Genomic DNA, 26,948 nt, shown 5'->3' with positions numbered 1-26,948 from the left:
TGGGAAGTAAGAAATAAAACTGTCTTTTGTCATGTAGGACATGATTATGGAGAAAAAGTATCAACAACAACAAAGAAAACCCCTGAACTAATAAGAGAGTACAGTAAGACTGAAAGTTAGTTAACATACAAAGTCAATGATTTCCTATAGATCCAAACAAATCTAGTCAATTCATCTTTGACAAAGGATCAAAGGCAATTTAATGAAGAAACGACAGTCTTTTCAACAAATAGTGCCAGGAAAACTAGATATCCACATTGAAAAAAAGAACGTCTAGACACAGATCCTACACCTTTTGCAAAAATTAACCCCAAATGGACCACAGATCTTATGTAAAAGGCGAAACTACAGAACTCCTAGAAGATAACACAGGAGAAAGTGAACCTATCTATGAAACAGAAACAGAATCATGGACATAGAGAACAGACTGGCGGCTGCCAAGGGGGAGGGGGTGGCGGAGGGATGGAGTGGGAGGCTGGGGTTAGCAGATGGAAGCTTTTATACATAGAATAGATGAACAACAAGGTCCTATTGTACAGCACGGAGAAACTATATTCAATATCCTATGATAAACTATAATGGAAAAGAGTATTAAAAATGTATATATGTGTACAGCTGAACCACTTTGCTGTATAGCAGAAACTGACACAACACTGTAAATCAACTATACTTCAAGTTTTTAAAATATTGAGAAAAAAGGTAACATAGGAGAAAATCTATATGACCTTGGGTTTGGTGATGAGTTTTTTGATTCAACACACCAAAAGTAGGACTGAAGAAAGAAAAAAATTAGTAAATTGACTTCATTAAAATGACAGTTTGCTCTATGAAAGACAGGGTTAAGAGACTGAAAATAAGCCACAGACTGGGAGAAAATCTCTGCAAACCACTTATCTGATAAAGGACTGCTATTTGAAATATCCAAAGAACTCAAAACTCAACGATAAGAAGACAGGCAACACTATTAAAAATGGACAAAATAAGACACATGGATGGTAAATAAGCATAAGAAAAGACACTCCACATCATATGTCATTAGGATTGCAAATAAAAGAAGAATGAGATTATTACTAGATACTTATCAGAATACTAAAATTCAAAAAACTGAGAACACCAAAGGACAGAGACAATGTACAGCAACAGGAACCCTGTTCCATTCTCAATGCTGGTGGGAATGGAAAACGGTATGTCTACTTTGGAAAACAGGCAGTTTCTTAAAATACTAAACCTATTCTTAACCATACAATCCAACAATCAGGCTCCTTTGTATTTTGCCACATTAGTTGAAAACTTATGTTCATAAAAAAAACCTGTGCATGAATTTCTATAAAAGCTTTACTTGTGATTGCCAAGACTCAGAGGTAAACAAGATATCCTTCAACAGGTGAATGGAAAAATCATCCCTGGAACATCAATACAATGAAATATTTTTCAGTGTTAAAAGGACATGAGGTATCAAACCAAAAAGACATGGAGAAACCTTAAATCATATTGTTAAGTGAAAGCAGCCAATATGACAAGGCTACACACCATAGTTCTGGAAAGGAAAAAACTATGAGTAAGACCTTCAGCTGCCAGGGATTTCGGGTGGGAGGGAGGAATGAATGAATAGGTGGGAGCACAGGGCCTTTTAGAGCATGAAAGTAGAATACATGATACAGAAATGATGGACACAACTCATTTTATGTTGCCAAAGCCCAGACTGTCTAACATAAGAGTCAACGCTATTGTAAATTGCAGACTTTAATGCATCAGTATTGGTTCATCAAATGTAACAAATGTACCACAGTAATACTAGATATAAAAAATAGGGCAGGGACCTCCCTGGGTGTCCAGTGGTTAGGACTCCCTGCTTCCACTGCAGGGGGCGTGGGTCCAATCCCTGGTGGGGGAACTAAGATCCCGCATGCCCTGTGGCATGGCCCCCCAAAAAAATACAGGGCAAACTATATGAAGGCAGAGGGGTTAAGTGGGAACTCTGTACTCTGTAATCAAGTTTTCTATAAACCTAAAACTGCTATAGAGAAAGATAAAGTGTTACTAGGAAAAAAAAAAAAGATGAAGTCAGATGCCTTAATATCCATCTCAGATGACTGATGGCTGAAAGAGGTCATCTTTCAATCAACTGATCTGAAGTTATTTCAATGAGCCATTTTGGTGCTTTTATGAGGCCTAGACTCTGAGACTTACAAGAGAGGGTTAAACTACACTGAATGCTGTGTTCCACAGTGCGGCATTGGATATTCTGAGAAGTGAAATGAGTGCCTTGGTTACTATTAGCAGCGCCCGGAACTCTGACATGGACAGACGAGTGTTACCTTAATTTTTGTGTGTGTGGCTGCTCAGCATGTGGGATCTTAGTTTGCTGACCAGGGACTGAACCGGTGCCCTCTGCAGTGGAAGCACAGAGTCTTAACCACTGGACCACCAGGGAAATCCCTACCTTGATTTATATCGTGGATATCTGTTAGGCAAGAGAGTCTCAGAATTCTTTTACCACAAAGGGGCAACTCTTAGACAACCATCCAGGGGTCTATAAACACATGCTGATGAAGCCAGTTGCTGGTCAGTGCTAAGATGACAGCCTGATGTTTCGTCAGTTGTGCACCCTTGAGTCCCATCCTTCATCAGAATGTCCCAAATAAGGGATGAAAAGCAGCAACTCTGCCTGAGCTGGATCATGTATGAATGTGGTGATGCTGTCTCTAATGCCTAAAACTCCCACTGCTTTTCACTCAGAGAATCCTAAGGAGCTCCCCAAGGAGCCTAGGGGTCTGGGAAGGGGGTGACCTTCTTCAGAAAGGGACTGAAGAGAGGGTAGGCCACCCCTCCTGCAGGTAGGTTATGGCAAGGGGCCCAGGTTTAGCTGTATCTTGCCTGAAGGGGGTCTCCATAGCTGAGCTGAGCTCTTGGGGTGCTCTTCACAGGTCCCAAATCACAATGGGAATCTGGGTGAAGGGTCACATGCTCAGGGCTATCTGTGTTTAGCACAGCTCTGTCAGAAGGGATAACTGCAGCTCGAATGGCATATAGCGTGGAGCCTAGGGCAGTTACTGACGGCAACTCCAGGGGCAGGAGACGAGGTCACTGAAGCCTCTACTGTGAATCAGTGTCTGATGGCACTAAGGGAAGTAAGTGCCTGTCATCTGGCAGTTTGACCTGAGTCCAGAGCCTTTTTGTTTTTTGTAGGGGGAATATTCAAGGTGGGCCGATGTACAAGTAATAGTATAAATGGGCTCAAGTAAAATTCATAAACAAGGAATAAGATGCCTCCAGAACACCAGAAGAATCTAGACAAGGTTGTGGGTGCTGAGAGAGACAACAGTTACTTCTTCACTGTGTCAGGGAGAGCGGGCCCCAGGTTACCAAATAATTGTTAGGAATTTAAGCTAGGTGGCAGGAACCTCACATCGTATACCAGCAATGGCCTGTCTACTGCTTAGGAGCTCTTTTTGTCAATATTTTTATGTTCTGATGTCCTCAGAAAGAGGATGTCGTTGGTGTAATGTCACACCTGTGCTTCTGGACCAAGGTGGCTACAGTTCAGATCCTGCCTGCAGAGACTGTGCATGGTCACAGTGGTGGTGAGGTTCCCTGAGGGTAACTAGGTAAAGGGGTACCATGCCCCCTTCGAGGTGAAGGCCAACTGCAGCTGAGAAGCTGCTGAAATAGACACTGAACAGAACAGACTTAGCCAAATCTGTGGGAGCAGGATATTTACGTTGCTGAGTGGGTGAAGCCAGTAATTTCCATTATGTTGGGGGCTGGGAATTGGGGCTTATTTGGTGAAATCACAGCCTCAAGGTTGCTGTAATCCAGTGTGAGGTGTCATTCATTTTTTCCAGGGTTGAGAAGAAACCAAATAAGGCTATTAAAAGGAAAAGCACAGGGGGTTAATCACCTCCTCACTAAACAGATTTATACAATGTTTTTCAATCTTTCAAAACCCTGTTAAATTTACACTGGGCCATATTTAACTAGGGGGTAAGGTCAGTGGTGTCTCATTTATCAATATAATTTGAAAGTGGCAAAGACTAAATTAAAATTTCATTTATAATTCACTGGATCAGACCTTCCTTGCTGGGGGTGGCTATTTTAGGACAGTGGGTGATAAGACCACAGGGAATTTAGGTAAGATAACACTTCTCAAAGTTAAGGCGAAATACACCTGTTAGTCTTCTATATGATATCTAGTAACTCCCCTAAATTTATCAGGGGTACCTTGCTTAAATTTAGTGGGATCCCAGGTATAACTGTAATTTGAGCCCTAGTATTCATTATTTGCATGAAAGTTTGAGAATTAGTGCAGCACAACAGATGGCAAAATTACTTCATAAACTATGTTGTTGAGGCACCAAAGCAAGTAGTGCCCTTTCATCTTTTTCATTGTGTAAATTCTGTATATTTTGGATTTCCAATTGGGTCAAATTGTGGACCTTTGTTTCATTATTTTTTTCATTTGTCCTCTCCCTCTTGTCCCCCCCCCCCCCACCGCTTTTGCTTTTTTTTTAGTCACTGGTTATATTGAATACTTCGGGGGAGGGGGTACCCTCTGGTATTTATAAACTCTACTTCTGGAGAGCCTCACACATCAGTGCTATCAGGGTCACAGGCCTCCTCTATGATATCTGGCTGCTTTATAAAGTACAAGGAACTTGGGCTTAAATCAGGTTTGAAGGAATCCCTTGGTTGTGCCACATGGGTGCCATGGTGTTGTCCCCTGTAACCCTGAAGGTCAGGATCTCTGTTGCAATAAAGGCAGCAGCAGAACTCAAGGGTCCTGGGGAATTCTCTGGAATTACGAGTGGGGACTCAGCCACCATCTAATGACTGCCTTTCCCCCTCTCTTTTCTCTCCAGTAACTGCTCTGTCAGGAACTACCACCCAACTAGCCCAGCTCTTGCACAGGCTACTGTCTCTCTTTCCCACCTGTGCCTTAGATGTTGGGTCCAACCCAGGCACTAGCACAGCTTCACTGTAACATGCAGATAAATCCCAGCAAACACACTGGCCCAAGACTAATTTAAGGAGAGCTCCAATCCCATACTGCTGCTCCCAAATGCCTAGGAGTTCTTAAAACTGACAACTCCGCTCGGCTGAACACAGAACTGAGTCCTGGTATGGTCAACAATGCAACACAGGGCAGCACAGCTCACAGCTCCAGCTCCCCAGCACCCAGCAGCCCACAGCGCCGGCCGCCATCAGACAGCAGAGCAGGTGAGCTGAGTCAGAGCTGGAGAAGACAGACAGGTGGTGATCATGTGTGGCCATGCCGCTCACAGTGCCAGCTGCTATGGTCACCTGCGGAGGTGTGGCTGAGGCTGTCACCGGTGTAGTACACACCCACCAAGAGGATAAGAAAAGGGTGACGACTCACAGAAGAGAGGTCTCGGGGGAGAGCAGGCCTGGCCTCTCACGTAGCTCTGAAATGGCTTCACAAACCAAGAAAAGGAGCCTGGTCCCGGTGTTCACTGTGGGTGCAGGGTGAGACCGAGGCAAAAATTCTTGCCCAAGGGCAGAAGCTTGTGTGGCTGGAACCCCCTGCCACCTCTAGAAGGGAGGCCACCCAGACTTCTCATCAGCTTGTCCAGGTCAGGGCACAAGGGGAAGAGGGAGGTGTTAAAAAGAAACAGTAGGCCCCAAATGGAGTCATTTGTGCTAAGCCCATGTCACCAAACCAAGACTTAATACCTAACCTAACTGCAAATACGACCTCCCCTAGGAATGTCATCTTAACCAATCTGGAATTTTCTGGTCAACACCAACGAGGTAATCTGCCACATAGGTTTTTCCTTTTTAAAAAAAATATATATTTATTTGGCTGCGCTGGGTCTTAGTTGCAGCACGCCAGATCTTCGTTGCGGCATGTGAACTCTTAGTTGTGGCATGTGGGATCTAGTTCCCCGACCAGGGATTGAGCCCAGGGCCACTGCATTGGGAGCACTGAGTCTTAACCACTGGACCACCAGGGAAGTCCCCGCATAGGTTTTTTTCTGTCCCTCAAAGAAAGATGAGATAATCCACTCTTTCCTTACCTCTTCCCCCTTCTGCCCATCTAAGCCTTCCATCTGGACACCTCTCTACTTGCTAGATGTGATGCTGTCCAATTCACCACCAATCACTTAATAAAGCCAATAAGACCTTTAACATTTATTTAGTTGAATTTTTGTTATTTTAACAGATTGGTGAGGCTTTAACTGTGAGCAAACATCAAAAAATGCGGAGTCTGGGGACTTCCCTGGCAGTCCAGAGGTTAAGACTTCACGCTTCCACTGCAGGGGGGCACAGGTTCAATCCCTGTCGGGGAGCTAAGATCCCACAAGCCGTGTGGTGTGGCCAAAAAACAAAAAGAAAGAAAGATATGCATTTGCAATTGCTTTTTTTTTTTTTTTTTTTTTTTTTTGCGGTACGCGGGCCTCTCACTGTTGTGGCCTCTCCCATTGCCGAGCACAGGCTCCGGACGCGCAGACCCAGTGGCCATGGCTCACGGGCGCAGCCGCTCCGCGGCATGTGGGATCCTCCCGGACCGGGGCACGAACCCGTGTCCCCTGCATCGGCAGGCAGACTCTCAACCACTGCCCCACCAGGGAAGCCCACAATTGCTTCCTTTCTGATAAAGAAAACACCAAATCAAGATGCTCAAGAAATGATCAATACTGGTTATTGGGGGTGGCTGAACCAAGAGCACTTGAGGGGCCAGGGTGTTCTGGAGTGAGTCTACTTTAGATCTTTTTTTTTTTTTTTTTTGCGGTACGCGGGCCTCTCACTGTTGTGGCCTCTCCCGTTGCGGAGCACAGGCTCAGCGGCCATGGCTCACGGGTCTAGCCGCTCCGCGGCATGTGGGATCTTCCCGGACCGCGGCACGAACCCGTGTCCCCTGCATCGGCAGGCAGACTCTCAACCACTGCGCCACCAGGGAAGCCCTAGACCTTCTTATCTTAACAGCCTTTTCCTAACCTTCGCATGATTATTTAAGATTAACTGAGTAATCTGCATAAACCATATTTTTCTATTTAACAGCCTTTACTTTTAATTAACTTGCTTTCAATTTTAACTTATTTTTTACTTTTCTATGGAGGAAACCATGCTAAGATTTACTCCTTTAAACATTTAACACTTATAAAAAGCATAAAAAGTGAAAAGTTTCATATCTCCTTCTAACTAAAATTACAAGAGCGGCATCATAGTTTCTCCTTATATCTCACTCTGGGGGTTATTTCAGAAATAAGTAATGTGTAATGCACTAGGAATTTGGGTCTAATCCATTAAATATACTAGGATTTTCGATGACTTAGGTAAGTTTTGAATAGTTTTCCTCATATCAATTAAAGGAATTCATTTGCTTCAGTAATATTGCAGCACTTAAAATTTCAAAGCTCTCTAAGGACATGCACATACAAAAACTGACTTACAAATGTAAAAACCATCTGAGAACTCAAATACACCCATCTCGTATCTTGAGGATCTCTTGCCTAAAAGGAACAAATACTCTGTTTGGTTCCAAAATTCTTGGCCTTACTCCCACTATGTCTCTCAATCAACATACATTTAAAGCCTGAGAACTATAAATATTATACACTCACACAGTAAATTATATCACAAACCATTAAGGGAAACTAGAGTTAAGAGCTGCAATATTCAATATATAAACATATACAAGGAAAGAAATGCAAATATTTCAATCAGTGAGATAAGCAGCCTGTTTCCCTACAGTTCAGAAGGAAACCCAGATTTCCAAGCTTGAGGTCCAGACTCCCCCTGTGGGGATACAACCCCTAGAGTGTGTCAGTCCCTGGTGATGGAGGGTAAGGACACCTGAGCAGCCATAGAAATAAACTCTGGAGGCTCCAACATAATGCAAATGCTCCCTTCTCAGGCTTCAATTCTTACAAGTGAGAAAACTCTTGGCCAGATTCAATTTAAAGTTCTAACTGAAATGTACTCCAAAACTCATTAAACTCTTGTCCAGGAGACAGAACACATGACCTTCACAGACTTTCTCAATGTATTCATATTACTCTGAGTGCACCTACACTGCAAAAGCGACTCAAACCTGTATCTCAAAACAGGCACCAAGAAAATCACAGTTATAGCTTCAGAAAGGGCATCACTCCCCATCCCCCACCCACCATCACAGGTGCATCCCCAGCTTTCCAGGGATCTGTATCTTCTCTTCCTATAAAGACTCCTTCCACAGTGGGTGCAAGCAGGTAGGACACTTACAGGGGGAGGCTCCCCAGCAAGAACAACTGGTCGTCTGAGTACTTCCCTTTGCAGGCTTAAGGGGGCCTTAGCTTAGAAATACTGACCACAGGTCTCGGTTCCCCACTGTTGTTGCCTTGGACACCACTGATATTTTAAATGACACAAGCCCAGTGTTTGAATAATACAGCACAACCATTCTAAACCAGGATTTATGTGTAAAGGAAGGAAGAAAATTGTAAGGCATTTTTCTAGTTCAAGAACAAAACACACAAATGTCTATTCCTTTCTGAAAATAAATGTCAGTTAATTATTATTTCCATGGCAAGGAACTGTTTGGAAATAATCATAATTGAAGAAAAGAAAAAAACAGATCTCGAATGTTCCATGCAGTCACTTATGGGACCAAAAAAAAGAAAAATTTTAACTAATGGAATGGTATAATAGAATATTTTGTTTTATTTTTTCTGAAATTCACCTCTTTCTTCCCCTTTGGAAATATTTTATACTCTCTTTCAAGATCTACTGATTAAATACATTTACAGTTACCAAAAACCGAGACTTAAAGTGAATAAAGTCACAAACTCAGGGAGGGGCAAGGCTGACCTGGAACTATGATAAAAAGATTACCCAGGAGTCTCCAAAGAGGAACCTCCACCCAAAGGGCTCAAACAGGATGTCTGTGCCCAGCAAAGGTCCTGGGGGGGAAGCGCAAGACTTATACAATGTAGTTCCAGGTTAGTCTCTGATTTCTTCTCATGGAAAATATACACAGACAAAAAAATGAATCTTTAAAAAGAGCCATTCATGGCTCTGTGGAGCAATGATACAATTAAAATACTGCGTAGTCTGAAATGCACCGCAGAAGACAAATAGTTAATGATGAAGCTATGCACTGGAGAGGGGAAGATGGCGTTTGGGAACGTGGGGAAAGATCTGGAAATCTAGGCATTTACTGCCTGCCCTGGGAAGATCTAGGGTACAAGAACAGGGTCGTGGATTTGTGACCATGTTTCTCAAAATTTGGAAAGTGAGGGGGAAATGAGTCCCCACACCCCGGGGAGAAAGGAGGGACTGGGGACCCCAAAGACCACAGCTCCTCCAACGCAGGAACCCCGGATACTGAGTCACGACTGTCTCCTGATCACCCTCCCCGTGGACACCACACAATCTGGAGTAGACCCGGCCACTGCAGTGAGCGGAGGCCGCCCTGGGTCCCGACTGCCGGCCGAGCCCCAACGCTGCCTGCCGCGCCGGCTGTGGACTCGGGTCCGCAGGTCCGGAGTTGACCGCGGGGAGGCCCGGGTCCCACAACGGCCAGTTCCAACTGGTCCCTCCGCCCCCGTCTCCCAACACCAGGCTCCCCAACTCACCATTTTTCGGTTTCTCGGCTTCCCTGTCGTCCACCCCACAACTGCCGCGGCAAGTGCAGGTCTCAGCGACAGAGGATGCCGCGGAGCCACCGGAGCCCTTTAAGGGCATCGAGCGGGGACGTGCTGCACAGCGGGAGCAAATGAGAATGAGCAAGCAGTCCACGCCACCCACGCACGTCACTGGAGCGTCGCCCGCTGGCGCCCACACGTACGTAACCAGCGACTCCCCTGATTGGACAGTTCGCAAGGCCCCGCCTCCCGTGCCTGAGTGACAGGAGGCCGGAGTTCTCGTCTTTGCGCCGACCTTGTCCTGGCAGGGGCCCAGAACTGTCCCCTCCACGGACACTGCACTGAACCATAAGGCCGCGAGGCCCTCACGGAACTGTGACACTTCTTCACAGACACGGAGACTTAAAAGTGACCTCACCATATGAAATGAGTCTGGCTCCACTTTTATCTTTGACCATTTCCTGTGAGAGACGCCCATCCATCCCTACCTACCCCCACTCATTTGGTACTTTAAAAGCCCGCCGGCCTCAGGGGCACTTGGCTCTGGTGGGAGGATGAACCCCGCAGTCCTAGACCAGCCCTGAAACCTCAAACACTAGCATGTGTGAAACACTGAGAAAGAGAAACCACCGGAAAACCTTTTCAGTGTAATTCCTTGTTTGTTGAAAGGTCAAAGGAGGCAAAACTGAAAGACCACTGCTGAGTGAAAAATGACAGCGAAGGTATGAAGGATAAACAAAGAATCACAACCACCGTCATGTATGGGGCAGGACCGAGATGAGTGAGGGATGGGAACGTCAGGACACTCTCACCACTGCCCACAGGCCATTTATGAATCTTCATGAAGATTCCAAACATGTTTCAATTATCACTAAATCTTGCCACAAAACATTTCGTATATTCTTTTCTGAATATATTTGCTGATAAAAATTTCAAGCAGTAATTAAGTTTGGAAACAATTTTTGTATGTTAGTTTGTCCTATAATGCGGCAATCTGAGTTTTCACTCACGGTTTTGGCAGAAAAATCAGCAAGAAGCCAACTGTTGGGAAAGAATGGGTTCCATAAATGCATCATCATATGTAGTTTTTAAAAACAAAAGGTATTGCTATGAAAAGGTCTGGAGGATTTATCAATAGAGCAAATAAGTGCAGTGTATTGCAATATATATACCATGTTACCTTTTCTATAACCTTCGGAGACAGGTGGACCCTCCACACCGCCCCCCCCCAACTGCAAGCGTTGGTTGAGTAGTGGAGACTAACACACACCTACCAAGAATATATGAAAGGGTTAGTTACTTCTGAAACTGAGGTCTCTGGGGAGAGCAGGGCGGGCCTCTCAAGCCGGTGCGAAATGGATTGAGAACAAGGAAGGGAGCCTGGCCTGGGTTTTTTAAACTGAGGTCAGGGGCTGGGCTAAGGTGGAGGTTCACACACAGCCTTTCTTATCACCTTGTACAGATGTGGGGCACAAAGGGAAGAAGGAGGGGTAAGACTCTAAAGTTGTCAACTGTCAAATAATGGAAAATACATATACTGGTCTCTGCCCCTGGTTACTGGCACCCAGCTCCTAAAAGCTTGTAAATTCCTAAAGGATAAGAGCACTAGGAACAACTCTTGTTCCGCTGAAGCGACTCTGGGTGGGCTCCTGGATAGCTGCTGGGTGGGGGCTGGTCACCAGAAAGAGCAACGCATGATAAGGAGCTTGGAATTTTCAGCCCAACACCCTCATCCTCCAGAGAGGGAATAGGGCCTGGAAATGAAGTTAATAATCAATCATGCCTACGTGAGGAAACCTCCGTAAAATCCCAAGGGTATCCCAAGGGTATGGGGTTCAGAGAGCTTCCAGGTTGGTGAGCACATCCATATGGGGGAGGGTGATGCACCCCAACTTCACACGGACCCTCCCAGACCTCACCCTTTGTATCACTTCATCTGGCTCTTCACTTGTATCCTTTATCATATCATTTAATAAACTGGGAAATGTAAATTAAGTGTTTCTCTGAGTTCTGTGAGCCGCTCTAGCAAACAGAACCCAAGGAGGGGGTTGTGGGAACCCCTCATTTGTAGCCAAGTTAGACAGAAGTTGTGAGTAACCTGGGGACCTACTCCTTGTGATTGGCATCTGAAGTTGGGGGGCAGGAGTGGCTGCCTTGTGGGACTTAGCCCTTAACCTGTGTAATCTGAAGCTGTCTCCAGGCAGACAGTGATAGGATTCAGTTAAGTTGTAGGACACCCCACTGGTGTCACAGAGAATTTACTTATTGTGGGGGGAGGCCCTCACATATTTGGTGACCAACAGTGTCAAGAGGGAAGGGTTCTGGGTAAAAGTTAAGGAGAAACACAGGCAGGAAGAACTGGATTTTCTCTACTCAGGAAAAATACTGAGTTTTCCCAACATATCAGCAGTCAAACATTAAAAGATGGAGCCAGAGACCTCTGATCCGGCAGATAAGGAGCTTAAAAGGTAACAGTCCCATCCTCAACAAACTTTTTGTAAAAAGCAAACTGAAAAAATCAATGACTCTTCTTATATCTTTCAAAGAACTGAGGTCACAGGGCAAAGTGCTGTCTCCAAAACTGCAGAGAGACTGAAAAATAGCCATTTTGAAATATGCCCACAAAACTCCACTCTTCTTAACAAGTCCTGTCCTCAAAAGAATCTGCTTCATTAGAGGCTAACCAGCTGGGATTCTACCAGTGCCTAAATGACATGAGGGGTGGGAAATAGGCAACTGGAGTCCCCTCTAGCCTTTCTGCCTGACCTCTCAGCAAATACTTGGTATGTTTTCCAAAACTATGCCAACTCTCCAGCACCAACTGGGTGTCCTGCAATTCAATTCAAGTCTAACACAAACTAATCCGAGTTAACATCAGACTCCACAGTTTACAGGTTCAATCCTGTAAGACTGCCCCCATGTCAGATGCCAGCTGCAAACAGGGCAGTGGGCAGGTTACACACATTTCTGCATGGCCCGCTACAAATTCGGAGGTTCCCTGGACAATACCTCATCTTTGTTAATTGGCTAGAAGAGCTATCAGAAAAGCACTACTTATTATTACCAGTTTACTGTAAAAGATACAAGTCAGGAATAGCCAAATGTGAAGGGTGCACAGGGCAAAGTGGTGGTCGGGGGGTAGGGAGCTTCCATGCCCTCTCCTGGAATGACAGCCTCCCAGCATGGTGATGTGTTCACCAACTCAGATTTCTCTGAATCCCGAGGTTTAGGGGTTTCCATGGAGTTCCCTCATGTCGACCACTGGTGAATAACTCAATCTCCAGTCCCTCTTTCCTCCCCAGAGGCTGGGAACTGGGCTGAACATTCTAAGCCTCTAATCAAAGCTTGGTCTTCCTGGTGACCGACCCATACCCTGAAGCCATCTTGGGGGCCTGGAAGCAGTTGCCTCATTACAACATAAGATGCTCTCATCACTCAGAAAGTCCAAGGGCCTTAGGAGATCTTTGATAAGATCTGTGGACAAAGACCAAACATTTTTATCATACCACAGAAGGTCACAGCCCAAGGACACACACTCATTAAAATACTGAGACCAAATCATGGGACGCTAGAACATTTCCTCTCCACCCACAACATGCCACTACACCAAGCAGACGCCTGTTTCATCACAGTGGGAAACACAGAAAGAACAGTATGTTTCAGAACTTACTTACAAGTCTCTACAGTACCCCAGAGGTGACATGGGAGACAAAAGCAAGGACACCTGAGGGTATTTCATCCCGGACAGCTACAACAAATAGTCGATACAGCCTAAGGCTAGTCAGATAAACAAAAAGCCTCACATTAAGGTCTATTTACCTCAGTTCCTTTTCACACTACATCACTTCCAGTATTCAACAAAAAATTCAAAGGCACAAGAAAAGACTTAAAAAACACACCTTCAGGAGACAGTGTAAGCAGCTCTTCGCAGGAAACTGCCCTCAGCAGGAAGTCCCTTTCCTTGTCACTGTAGCAAAGTTGTAATGTAACTAACTTTTAAACCAGGCACCCCCATGCTCTACTCATCTCCCGCCCAAGCACACCTTTCAAATCCTTTCATCACACAACACCTTGCCTAGCCTGTTGGTTCAAAGAAGTAGAAATGAGTAAGTAGAATAAGTAATTAACAGATGACCAGATCTCTTCCCTAGCTTCCCTTTCGGTAATCTCGTGAACAAACTGTGTGATTAACATCTGGAGGAAGATCACAAGTCGATGAACCTGCATGCAGTGGGGGGCAGTGATGACTGTGACACCCTATTTCAATGATTGAGATTACTTCCCTCTTTCCCTTTAAAACTTTCATGGCCGAGCAGGCCCTTGGGAGGTGGTTTTTTGGGTCCACCATCTTCCTGGATTGCCGGCACTCTGATTAATCAAAGACAACTTTCCTTTCTATCAACATTTGTGAATTTGATTTTGTAAGCTGCGAGCAGCGGGCCCTGATTCGATAACAATAGGACAAGGAAAAGAAACTAATTCAGATGTAGCGGGTATGCTGGAATTATCAGACCAGAAATTTGAAGCAACCATGATGAATATGCTAAGGACTCGAACAGAAATAGTGGATGAGGGACTTCCCTGGTGGTCTGGTGGTTAAGACTCCACGCTTCCAATGCAGGGGGTGCAGGTTCGATCCCTGGCCGGGGAGCTAAGATCCCACATGCTGCAGGGCATGGCCAAAATAATAAAAAAAAAAAAACAAAGAAATAGTGGGTGGCGTGCAAGTACAGATAGGTCACGTACGCGAATATGGAAACACTTGAGAAAGAACCAAAAGGGAAATACAAGAAATAAAAACCAAAAGCACAGAAATGAATTATTCCTTTGGCAGGATGGGGGTGAGGGCACATCAACACAATGGAAACATGTGAGGAAAGAATCACTGAGTTTGAGGAAATGTCAAGAGAACCTTCCAAAACTAAAATGCAAAGAGATGAAAGAACAAAAAAGGGAACAGAAATCCATGAACTTTGAGACAATTATAAAAAGTGTAACATACACATGATGGGAATACATGAAAGAGAAGAAAGAAGGGAACAGAATAAGTGAAGCTTATGGGGACTGAGATTTTCCCAAAATTAATGACAGTCACCAAACCACAGATCCAGAAAGCTCAGAGAAATGAGATTAAAAACTGAAAAATGCACATCTAGAAATACCATATTCAAACTTGAGAAAAATCAAAGACAAAGAGAACATCTTAAAAGAAGGTAGAGTGAGAAAATATTAGGTATAGAAAAACGAGGATAAGAATGAAATCAAACTTCTTTAAGAAACCATGTAAGCAGGAAGAGAGTTTCATGAAATAAAGTGCTGAAAGAAAAACCACCCAACTAGAATTCTGTGTCAAGCAAAATTATCCTTCCAAAGTGAGAGAGAAATCAAGACTTTCTGAGACAAACAAAGATCAAGGGAATTTGTTATCAGCACACCTGCTTTGCAAAAACTGTTAAAAGAAATTTCTCAGGGACTTTCCTGGGGGTCCAGTGGTTAAGAACTCCATGCTCCCAATGCAGGGGGCCCGGGGTTCGATCCCTGGTCTGGGAACTAGATCCCACATGCTGCAACTAAGAACCTGCATGCTGCAACTAAAGATCCTGCATGCCACAATGAAGATCCCACATGCCGCAACTAAGACCCAGTGCAGTCAAATAAATAAATAAACATTAAAAAAAAATTTGTCAGGAAGAAGGTAATGATGAAGAAAGGAAGAGTGTTAGAGAAGGAATAAATGAAGGTAAAATAAAATGATTTATTTCTGTTATTTTTATGTATTCTGACAGAAAACACTTTGTTCAAAATCATAACAGCAACTATATAATTATAGCTTATAGCAAGTAATTATAGCTTACGGTTAAATGAAATGAATGATAGCAATGGTACAAGGTCAGGGAGGAGGAATTGGAATACTCTGTTATGAGAAAACTGTACATCCACTGAAGTGATGGTATACTGTTACTTCCGACAGGACAAGGTTAGTTGTAAATGTATATTGCAAACTCATGGGCAACTACTGAAAAATGTATAATAGTAAGCTAAAAGAGGAGAAAAAAATGGAACCACATAAAATGCTCAATAAAAGGTAGAGAAAGAAGAAAGGTGGAAGAGAATGAAGAAACAAAGAACAAAGGTAACAAATAGAAAAGAGTAGAAATATGGTAGATATTGATCCACTCTATCAATAATCACCTTAAACATCAATGGTCTAAATACAAGAAATGAAAGACAGAAATTGTCAAGTGAATAACAAAATAACAATTATATGTTGTCTGCAAGAATCAGTTTAGATATAAAGACACAGATAAATTAAAAGTAAGGACCTTCTTTAAGATCCTCTCTGGTCGTCCAGTGGGTAAGACTCTGTGCTCCCAGTGCAGGGGACCTGGGTTCGATCCCTAGTCAGGGAACTAGATCCCGCATCCCATGCTGCAGTGAAGAAGCCCATGTGGTGCAGCTAAGAGCCCGCATGCTGCAACTAAAGATCAAGCATGCCACAGCTAAGATCCGGTGCAGCCAAAAAAAAAAAAAAAAAAAGTAAAGGGTGGAGAAGGATATACCATGCCAACACTAAACAAAAGAGAACTGGCAGCGCCACATATATATTTCTTTTAATTTTACTGAAGTATATAGTCGATTTAGAGTGCTGTGTTTAATTTCTGCCGTACAGCAAAGTGACTCAGTTATACATATTCTTTTTCATATTCTTTTCCATTATGGTTTATTACAGGATTTTGAATATAGTTTCCTATGCTATACAGTAGGACCTTGTTGTTTATCTATCCTATATATAATAGTTTGCATCTGCTAATCCCAAACTCCCAATCCTTCCTTCCCACTGACCCCCCTGGCAACCAGTCTGTTCTCTGTATCTGTGAGTCTGTTTTTGTTTAGTATGTTCATTTGTGTCATATTTTAGATTCCACATATAAGTGAGATCATATGGTATTTGTCTTTCTCTTTCTGACGCACTTCGCTTAGTATGATCATCTCTAGGTCCATCCATGTTGCTGCAAATGACATGGCATAGCTATATTAATTTCAGACAAAGCAGACTTCAGAGCAAGGAAAACTCACCCTGATAACGAGGAACATTACATAATGTTCAGTGTCGGGAATTCCCTGGTGGTCCAGTGGTTAGGACTCGGCACTTCCACTGCTGTGGCCCTGGGTTCAATCCCTGGTCAGGGAACTAAAATCCCACAAGCTGCTTGCTGTGCCCACCCCCACCCCGTGAAAAAAAAACCAAAACAAAAAGCCCAAAGTGTCAATTTTCCAAGAGGACATAGCAATACTTAATGTCTACATGCATAACAACACAGGGCAAAATATACGAGGAAAAAAATACTAGAATGGCAAGGAGAAGTAGATGAATTCACCATTATAGTTGGAGACTTCACATGCCCTCATCAGTAATTAAGAGTTCCAGCAGGAAGGACATAGTTAAATTAAACAGCACAATCCAACAAGTGGATTTAATTGAAATCCATGCAATACTTCATCCAAACACAGCAGAATACACATTCTTCTCCAGATCATATGGAACATTCACCAAGACAGACCACATTCTGGGACACAAAATTCCCCTTAAATTTGAAAAGAGAGAGATCACACAAGATATGCTTGCAGACCACAATGGTATTAATCTAGAAATCAGTAACAGAGAGATAGTTGGAAAACTCCCAAATACTTGGAGATTAAACAACAAGCTTTTAAATAACACTTGGGTCCATAAGAGAGTGACATCAACAGGATGGTGGAAGAGGAATTTTCTACTGTCATCTCCCCACAGTGCACTGATTTTGACAACCAGTCAAGGATGAGAGTACCTTTGTGGAAGTCAGGGAGCCCAGTGGAGAATTTCCAGCACACCAGTGGAGCAAAAAAATCTGAGAACAGACACCACAAGAAAAGTACAAAGAACAGTCTCACTCCTCCCCAAAGGTGGCATAGCTTGATGCTAAGAGTTCTCTTTGGCCCAGGATTCCTCCCATGGGAAAGTGAGAGTGTAGTGACTGAGCACTTGGTTTCCCGAGTGGTGTGAGATGCTGCCCAAGAGGCTCAGTGATTTCTCATCTCACCAAGAATACTAAGGGAGAATACTAAGGGAGTCAGGACAGCTGGAGGGCTGGGAGCAGGGAAGAGTTGCAAGGACCCACAGAAATCAAGGCTCAGAACACAACAAATGGCTGCAGATCCTACTAGTCCCTCACAGACTCCATCAGGAGGCTTGCATTTCAGCCACTTGGGATGTGATGTCTGCAGACACTCCTGTCCGGTGCATGGGCACACCCAATGCTCTGCGCACCTGACTCCCCCACCCTCCCACCCCATCCATAGCCAGCTCCATGTATGTACTCCAGACAGCGAGGGAAAGCCCCTCCCCTGTCTCGTAAGCACATGCATTCAGCTGGCTCAACTCAGTGGGACTGGAAGAAGACAAGCATTTCAGGGGACTACATCTCAGGAAAACAAATGGGAGGCTCTCACTACCCCGCCTGGTTGTGAGGGATCAAAAGAAGGCATACAGGGAATTCCCTGGTGGTCCAGTGGTTAGGACTCCACGCTTCCACTGCAGGGGGCACAGGTTCAATCCCTGGCTGGGGAACTAAGATCCTGTAGGCCGAGGGGTGCAGACAAGAAAAACAAAAAAACAAACGAAGGCATACAATCTTAAGAATTCCTGCTAAAGAGGGAACAAGAGGTGTGAGGTGGGTGCGTTCATAGATAAGGTCTGACAGAATCACAGAATTCCCAGCTGGGCTGACTGGTGAAAAGTGTTTCTTTCCCAAAACCAGTCAGTGGAGGAATTGACTGCTCCTTCACATGCGAACACAGCAATGCAAAACCTCAAGGAATGAACACACACACACACACACACACACACAGAAAAATGACAACAAGGAAACTCAATAATTTTCTGGTAACCTATTCCACAGAAATGGAGGTCTAGAAATTGCCTAATGAAGAATTTAAGATAATTGTTCAAAGGAAGCTCAGGGAGCTTCATAAGAATACATACAGTCAACGCAACAAAATAAACAATACATGAACAAAAGGAGATGTTTGACCGATAGATAGAAATCACAAAGAACCAAACAGAAATTCTGGTGCTGAAGAATACAATAAATGAATTGAAAAATGAAATACAGCTTCGAGAACTGACTTGATCAATCAGATAAAAGAATCTGTGAACTTGAAGACTGTTCATTTGAAATTATTCAGTTAGAGGAGAAAAGAGGAAGAAAAAAAGGATGAAAAGGAATGAAGAAAGCTTATGGGAATTAGGGGACACCAGCAAAAGAAATAATATACACATTATGGAATGTCTATAAAGAGAAGGGTAGAAAGCCTATTTAAAGAAATGATGACTGGAAACTTCCCAAATAATGGGAAAGATATGGACATCCAGGTACCTAAAGCTCAAATATCCCTAAACAGGTTAAACCCAAAGAAGACTTCATAAAGATGCATTATAATCGAATTATTAAAAATCAAAGAAAGAGAATTTTGAAAGTAACAGGAGGAAAGTGATACATCACATAAAGGGAACCCCAATAGACTATCAACAAATTTCTCAGCAGAAACCGTGAGGCCATAAGAGAGTGGCATGACATATGCAAAGAGCTGAAAGAAAGAAACTGCCAACCGAGAAAGCTTTACTCACCAAAGCCGTCCTTCAGAAATGCAGGAAACAAAGACTTCGCAAACAAACAAAAGCTGAGGGAGTTCACCACCACTACACCTGCTTTACAAGAAATACTATAGGGATTTCCTCAAACTGAAATGAAAGGATGCTAATTAGTAACGTGAAAACACATGAAAGTATAAAGCTAGTCAAAGTAACTAAGAATTGGTTGTTTGAAAAGACAAACCATTAGCTAGACTAAGAAAAACAAGAAAAGATTCAAATTAATAAAATCAGAAATGAAACGGGATAAATTATATGGGGTACAACAGGAATATAAGGGATCATAAAAAATTACTATGAAGAGTTATATGCTAATAAATTGGATAACCTAGAGCAGCGGTTCCCACCCTTTTTGGCACCAGGGACCGGTTTCATGGAAGACAATTTTTCCACGGACTGGGGGCAGGGGGGGGATGGTTTCAGGATGATTCAAGCGCATTACATTTATTGTGCACTTTATTTCTATTATTATTACATTGTAATACATAATGAACTAATTATACAACTCACCATAATGCTGACAGGAGGCAGAGCTCAGGCAGTAATGTGAGCGATGGGGAGCAGCTGTGAATACAGATGGAGCTTCGCTCGCTTGTCTGCCGCTCACCTCCTGCTGTGCGGCCCGGTCCCTAACAGGCCACGGACCCATATCAGTTCGTGGCCCGGGGGGTGGGGATCCCTGATGTAGAGATATTAGATAAATTCTTATAAACATACAACCTACTGTGACTGGATGACGAAAACAGAAAATCTGAACCGCTAAATAAGGAGTAAGGTGGTTGAATCAGTAATCAAAAGCCTCCCAACAAAGAAAAGTCCAGGACCAGATGGCTTCACTGCTGAATTATACCAAAGATGTAAAGAAGAATTAATATCAATTCTTCTCAAACTCTTGCAACAACTTGGAGAGAAGGGAACACTTCCAAACTCATTTTATGAGGCCAGCATCACCGATACCAAAGCCAGACAAGGACACTACAAGAATAGAAAATAACAAGCCAATACCCCTGATGAACATAGATGTAAAAATCCTCTACAAAATAAAAGAAACCAAATTCACAGCACATTAGAAGGCTTATACAACATGATCAAGTTGGATTTATCCCTGGGATGCAAGGATGGTTCCACATACGCAAATCAATAAATGTGTTACACTAAATTAACTAAATAAAGGGAAAAAATTATATGATCACCTCAACAGACGCAGAAAAAGCATTTGACAAAATTTAACATCCTTTCGTGATAAAAACTCTAAGCAACTTAGGTATAGAACGAATATACCTCAACATAATAAAAACCATACATGACAAACCTATAGGTAACATAGTGAATGGTGAAGAGACCTCTTCCAGAACTGTGGCATCTAGAAAGGGACTGAGGCGGTGGGTGCCCCCTCCTGCAGGCAGGCTGTGCCAGAGGGCTCCATCATGTCTCAAGGAGGTCTCAGTAGCCTGTGCTGAGCTTATGGGGGGCTGTTTTCAGGGTGGAGGAGATCCTCTGTTTTCAGGAGAGCTCAGTACCTGGTGGTAATTACAGCTCTAATGTCATAAAGTGTGGGCCAAGGAGGGGAGTTTCTTGCATAGAAGTAAAGTTTGTAAGGAAAGAATATGTTGCCTTCCAAACACCAAAACAACCTAGGAGATGCTGTGAGTGCTAAGAGGGACAACAGCTATTTCTTCATGGTGTCAAGGAGGGAACAGCCCCTTGTTTACCATGTAATTCTTAAGAATTTAACCAGTGTCAGGGCCTTATTTATGGATGGGCTAATGACCCATCCACTTGCCAGGAGCTCCTTTTTTCAGTATCTGTATGTCCCCAAATGAACTTCCTCAGAGGAGAATGTCATTAATGTAATGTCATACCTGTGCTCCCAGAGCAAGGTCGATACAGCTCACATCCTGCCTGCAGAGACTGTGTGCAGTGACAATGGTGTTCAAGTTCCCTAAGGTTAACCAGTTAAAAGTGCATCACATCCCTTAAGAGGTGAAGGCCAACCGAAGCTGAGAGGCTGTTGAAACAGGCACTGAACACAACAGACTTAACCAAATCTGTGGGAGCACGATATTTACCAGCTGCTGATTGGACAGAGTCAGTAATTTCCACAATGTTGGGGACTGGGTACAGGGGTTTGTGTGGTGAGACCACAAACTCAAGGTAATCCACTGTGAGGTGTCATTCATTCCTTTTCTTTTTTTTAATTTTACTGGAGTATAGTTGATTTACAACGTTGTGTTAGTTTCAGGTGTATAGCAAGGTGATTCAATTATACATATGATATATTCTTTTTCAGATTCTTTTCTCATATAGGTTATCACACAATATTGAGTAGAGTTCCCTGTGCTATACAGTAGGTCCTTGTTGGTTATCTGTCTTACATATAGAAGTGTATGTAAATCCCAAGCTCCGGATTTATCCCTCCCCCCAACGTTTCCCCTTTGGTAAACATAAGTTTGCTTTCAATATCTGTAAGTCTGTTTCTGTTTGGTAAATAAGTTCATTTGTATCATTTTTTAAAAAAATTAGATTCCATTTGTATCATTTTTTAAAATTATGACATTTGTCTTTCTCTGTCTGACTTACTTCACTTAGTATGACAATCTCTAGGTCCATGCATGTTGCTGCAAATGGCATTATTTCATTCTTTTTTTATGGCTAAGCAATATTCCATTGTATATATGTACCACATCTTCTTTATCCATTCCTCTGTTGATAGACATTTAGATTGCTTCCATGGCTTGGCTACTGTAAATAGTGCTGCAACGAACACTGGGATGCACGTATCTTTTTGAATTATGATTTTCTCCAGATATATGCCCAGGAATGGGGTTGCTGGATCATATGTTAGTTCTACTTTTAGTTTTTTAAGGAACCTCCATAGTGTTTTCCACAGTGGTTGTACCAAGTGCCATTCCTTCTTTTCATGTTTTAGAACAGGCCAAATTCAGCTGTGTAAAGGAGAAGCACTGCAAGTAATCACCTCTTCACGAAATAATTTTTTGTAATGGTTTTCAATCCTTCAAAGCCCTGTTTAATTTACTTTGGCACATATTATCTACCTGGGGGATAAATCTGTGGGGTCCCATTTTGTCAAGCCAATTTGGAATTGGCAAAAACATTATTTAAGGACTTCCCTGGTGGTGCAGTGGTTAAGAATCTGCCTGCCAATGCAGGGGACACAGGTTCAAGCCCTGGTCCAAGAAGATCCCACATGCCGTGGAGCAACTAAGCCCATGCACACAAGTACTGAGCCTGCGTTCTAGAGCCCGCGAGCCACAAGTACTGAGCCAGCATGCCACAACTACTGAGTCCGTGTGCCACAACTACCAAAGCCCGTGTGCCTAGAGCCCGTGCTCCACAATGAGAAGCCACTGCAATGAGAAGCCCACACACCACAATGAAGAGTAGTCCCCACTTGCTGCAACTAGAGAAAGCCCACGTGCAGCAACGAAGACCCAAAGCAGTCAAAAATAAATAAATAAATAAATTTATTTAAAAAAATTATTTAATTTTAATTTGTGAATCATTAGTTCAGAGCTTTCCTGTTCACTATAGGATACTTTAGGACAAATGAATCCTATGACCATGGGGTCTTTAGGCAAGTTGGCTGATGGTTAAGGTGAGACATGCTTATTTGTCTCCTATTTTATTTTATTTTTTTTATAGTTATATTTTTGGAATAATGTTTTTACTGCAAAAAATACATAGAATTATAAAGGAAACAAATTATGTAGAAATACAGTTATCAAAATATTTTTAAAATGTGCGATATAGCACATGTAGTTTTTATTAACATAGTAAAGTTTACCGTCTATCAGTGGGTCTTATAGCTTTGATAATTTTTTTTTTAAATATGGAAAGCTTCACGAATTTGCGTGTCATCCCTGCACAGGGGCCATGTTAGTCTCTGTATCATTCCAATTTTAGTATATGTGCTGCCGAAGCGAGCACTGTCCCCTATTTTATATCCAGTAACTCCTCTAAGATTATTGGGAATCTTAGATCATCTTAGATAATCTTAGAAATTATCTTACCTTGCTTAAGTTTAGTGGGATCCTAATATAACTGTACCGTGAGACCCAGTATTACTATTATTACTTTTTGCGATACGTGGGCCTCTCACTGTTGTGGCCTCTCCCGTTGTGGAGCACAGGCTCCGGACGCGCAGGCTCAGCGGCCACGGCTCACGGGCCCAGCCGCTCCGCGGCATGTGGGATCTTCCTGGACCGGGGCACGAACCCGTGTCCCCTGCATCGGCAGGCAGACTCTCAACCACTGCGCCACCAGGGAAGCCCGAGACCCAGTATTATTTGCATGAAGGTTTGTGAATCAATGCAATATAGCAGATGACAAAATTAATTCAGAAACTATGTTGTAGAGGCCCCAGAAACCAAACAGTGCCCCTTTATCTTTTCTGTTGTGTAAATTCTTTTACTGTATTTTAGATTTCCAGTTGGGTTAAATTGTGGACCTTTGTTTCAGTATTTTTTCACTTATTTCCTCTCTCCTGTCCTTCCCTGTTTTAGTTTTTCAGTCACTGTATATACTTCGGGGGAGAGGGTGACCTCTCTACCCTGGTATTTATAAAATTTTTCCCTCCAGAGGGCCTCACATTAATGCCATGAGGAATAGGGGTCTCCTCCAGGACAACAGGTTGCTTTATAGGGTTTAAGGACCGCAGGTTTAGGTCAGTTTGAACTAATCCCTTGGCTGTGCCACAAGGATGCCATGGGTGTTGCCCCCTGTAACTCTGACGGTCAGGAGCTTTGTTGCAGTAGAGACAGGGGCAGCAGCAGAGGTACTTAGGGGTCCTGGTGCGCCCCCTGGTATTAGGAGGGCGGATTCAGCCTGCCATCTATTGGCTGTCTTTCCCCCTCTCTTCTCTTTTTCTGTCTTTTTAAATGACTGTTCTTTCAAGAGCAACACTCAGTGGAGCCACCTCTTGCACAGGGCATAGTCTCACTCTCTCTCTCACCCTCACTGGGGTATGTCGGGGCCAAGCCTGCCTCTGTCACAGCTTCACTCTAACACACAGATAAATCCTGGCAAAGATATCAACCCAGGACTAATACAAGGAGGGTGCCAATCCCATACTGCTGCTCTGCTCACAGCACGAGGTCCCTGGCACCTAGCAGCCCACAGCCCCGGCTGCCACAAGACAACACAGCAGGTGAGCGAGTCAGAGCAAGAGAAGACAGACCCACGGGTGGTGGTCATGTCTGGCCAGGCTGCTCACCACACCAACTGTTCTTGCCACCTGCAGAGATGTGATTTCCATGTTGAGACTGATGCTGGTGTGTCATGCAAACACACACACACACACACTCAGGGTAGGAAAAAGCCTATGACCGGGACTTCCCTGGTGGCCCAGTGGTTAAGGCTCCGCTCTCCCAATGCAGGGGGCATAGGTTCGATCCCTGGTCAGGGAACTAGGATCCCGCATGCCACCCAGTGGGGCCAAAAAAAAAGGTCTATGACCCACGTAATCACGCTCTTGGGGGGAGGGCAGGGCTGGCCTCTCCAGCAGCTCTGAGAAGGCTTCAGCAAGCAAGGAAAGGAGCCTGGCCTGGGTTTTTATCACGGCTAGGGGATGTTAAAGGAAAAGTATTCAGTGACACTTGTCAAAGAGGTAAAGCAGATTTTATCCAGAACCCCTGGGACAGGTACAGAGACCACTGCGATGGGATTTCACAGCCAGGGGGAAATGAGACTAGGCTCAACTCTGAATACAGCACGTGGAAGTGGGAATTCATGGCCAGAGCAGGGTGGGGGGGCGTCAGTGGATGGAAAATTACTAAAAGAAAAACCAGGGATTGGTGGGTCTGGATAAACTGACCTAACAGGATTCTTACTGAAGTCAGGCCAGGGTGATCGCACATCACCTGAGCAATGGCGGGAGTGTAGGAACCCAATCAGATACAGAAGGCAATCAGACATGGGCAGCTGGGGAATTCGGTTTAACTGACGCAGCAGGGTTTCTGGTAAAACTGGATTTCATGAGGAACTACACAGATAGGCCCAGGAGAAGGTTTAGGGTCAGAACCAACGATTCTCTGGTCAAGCAAAGAATCTTTGTCAGGGGTTGGGCCAGGATAAGAGTTCTGCACACAGACAGGGGCTTGTGTGGCTGGAATGTGAAACTAATGCCAGAGGGCTACAGACTTTGTTATCGGCTTTTCCGGGCGTGGACACAAGGGGAAGAGAGAAGGGAGGCGCAAGCTGTCGGTAAACATCAAAAAACGTGGAGTCTGTACAAACACAGAGAACAGACTTGTGGTTGCCAAGGGGGAGGGGGGCTGGGGGAGGGAAGGACTGGGAATGTGAGCAGATGCAAACTGTGATATATACAATGGATAAACAACAAGGTCCTACTGTGTAACACAGGGAACTATATTCAATATCCTGTGATAAACCATAATGGAAAAGAATATGAAAAAGAATGTATATATGTATAACTGAATCACTTTGCTGTACAGCAAAAATTAACACAACATTGTATACCAACTATACTTTAATCAAGTTTCAAAAATGTGGAGTCTGACTACTCATTATAAGGACAAACTTGGGTATGAAAAATAGGAATTCACAATGGCTTGTTTTTATATAAAGAAACATTAACAGGAAGCTCAAGAAATGATTAAAACTTTGTATTTGCAGTGGCTGGAGTAACAATGCTGGAGGGGACCAGGATAGGTGGGCAGTGACTTTGCTTAAGTTAGGCTTTTGTATCTCACAGGTTTCTTGAAAATAAGCAACGTATATACATCCTGTGTTACTATTTAATAGTTTTTCTTTAATTTTAACTTTTGTACATAGGAAACTATTGTTAAGATCTAATTCCTTTGAACACTAATGGTTACAAAAGTATAAACCATAATTTTCAAATCCCTTGCTAACTAAAATGACAAGGTGTATCCTAGTTTGTCCCTTCCCTATATCTCACCTGGGGGAGGGTGGTATTTTCAGAAATCAATATAACATTATAATGCAACAGGGGTTTGGGTTTAGTTCTTTAAATGCAGTAGAATTTTCAAAGATGTATGTAAGCTTTGATTAGCTGTCCTCACATCAATTGCTTTAGCTTTTCTTTTTTCTTGGCTGTGCTGCACGGCTTGCAGGATCTTATTTCCTTGACCAGGGATTGAACCAGCAGTGAAAGCCATGAGTCCTAACCACTGGACTGCCAGGGAGCTCCCTGCCTTTTAAATTTCAATTTCCCCTAAGGACATGCACAAACACTGATGTAAAATGAAACACATACCTGAAAACGTAAACACATTCATCTCACATCTTGAGGTTCTCTTCCCTAAAAGGAACAAAAATTCTATTTAGTTCCACAATTTTCTTGTTACCGACATCGTATCTCTCAATCAACTGAGATTTTTCTTTAAGCCCAAGAAACTAAAAATGTTATTTCCCACACAGGGAATTAATTACAAAGTGCTAAGGGAAACTACAGCCAAAGGGCTGCACTATTCAATGGATGAAAGAATCCAGAGGAAAGAGACACAAATATTGGAATCAGCACAGATAAGCAGTCAGCCGTCTCACAGGACAGAAGGAGCCTGTTTGAAAGTTTAACACCCACTAGCCTCTCCTGGTTGAGATAGAACCGCTGGACCAGGTCAGTCCCTGGTGAAGGAGGGTGGCGGCACCTGAGCAGCCACAGGGATGGA

At 43.5% G+C, this 26,948-nt stretch overlaps 1 protein-coding gene and 2 non-coding genes across 4 annotated transcripts in view; 1 reads left to right on the top strand and 2 right to left on the bottom strand.

Moving 5' to 3' along the window:
• Window positions 1-26,948, bottom strand: part of LOC101325451 (uncharacterized) — a 50,824-nt gene that overhangs the window by 20,342 nt on the left and 3,534 nt on the right. Inside the window, exon 2 of one of the 2 annotated variants that reach the window (XM_019930757.3) lies at window positions 26,534-26,578. In XM_019930757.3, coding sequence (XP_019786316.2) covers window positions 26,534-26,551 — 18 coding nt within the window. In that variant the 5' untranslated portion in view covers window positions 26,552-26,578. Of the gene's footprint in view, window positions 1-9,575; window positions 9,734-26,533; window positions 26,579-26,948 lie in introns of those variants that run through there. The other variant, XM_033854080.2, reaches the window with a different exon arrangement.
• On the top strand, window positions 16,704-16,776 carry TRNAG-UCC (transfer RNA glycine (anticodon UCC)). Its single transcript has one exon. It is a non-coding gene; the product is annotated as a tRNA-Gly (tRNA).
• LOC117311977 (U6 spliceosomal RNA) lies at window positions 23,120-23,223 on the bottom strand. Its single transcript, XR_004526166.1, has one exon. It is a non-coding gene; the product is annotated as a U6 spliceosomal RNA (small nuclear RNA).

This window comes from Tursiops truncatus, chromosome 3 (genome assembly GCF_011762595.2).
Source record: "Tursiops truncatus isolate mTurTru1 chromosome 3, mTurTru1.mat.Y, whole genome shotgun sequence".
In the NCBI taxonomy this organism is placed as follows: Eukaryota; Metazoa; Chordata; class Mammalia; order Artiodactyla; family Delphinidae; genus Tursiops; species Tursiops truncatus.
This window is presented reverse-complemented; position numbering and strand designations above follow the sequence as displayed.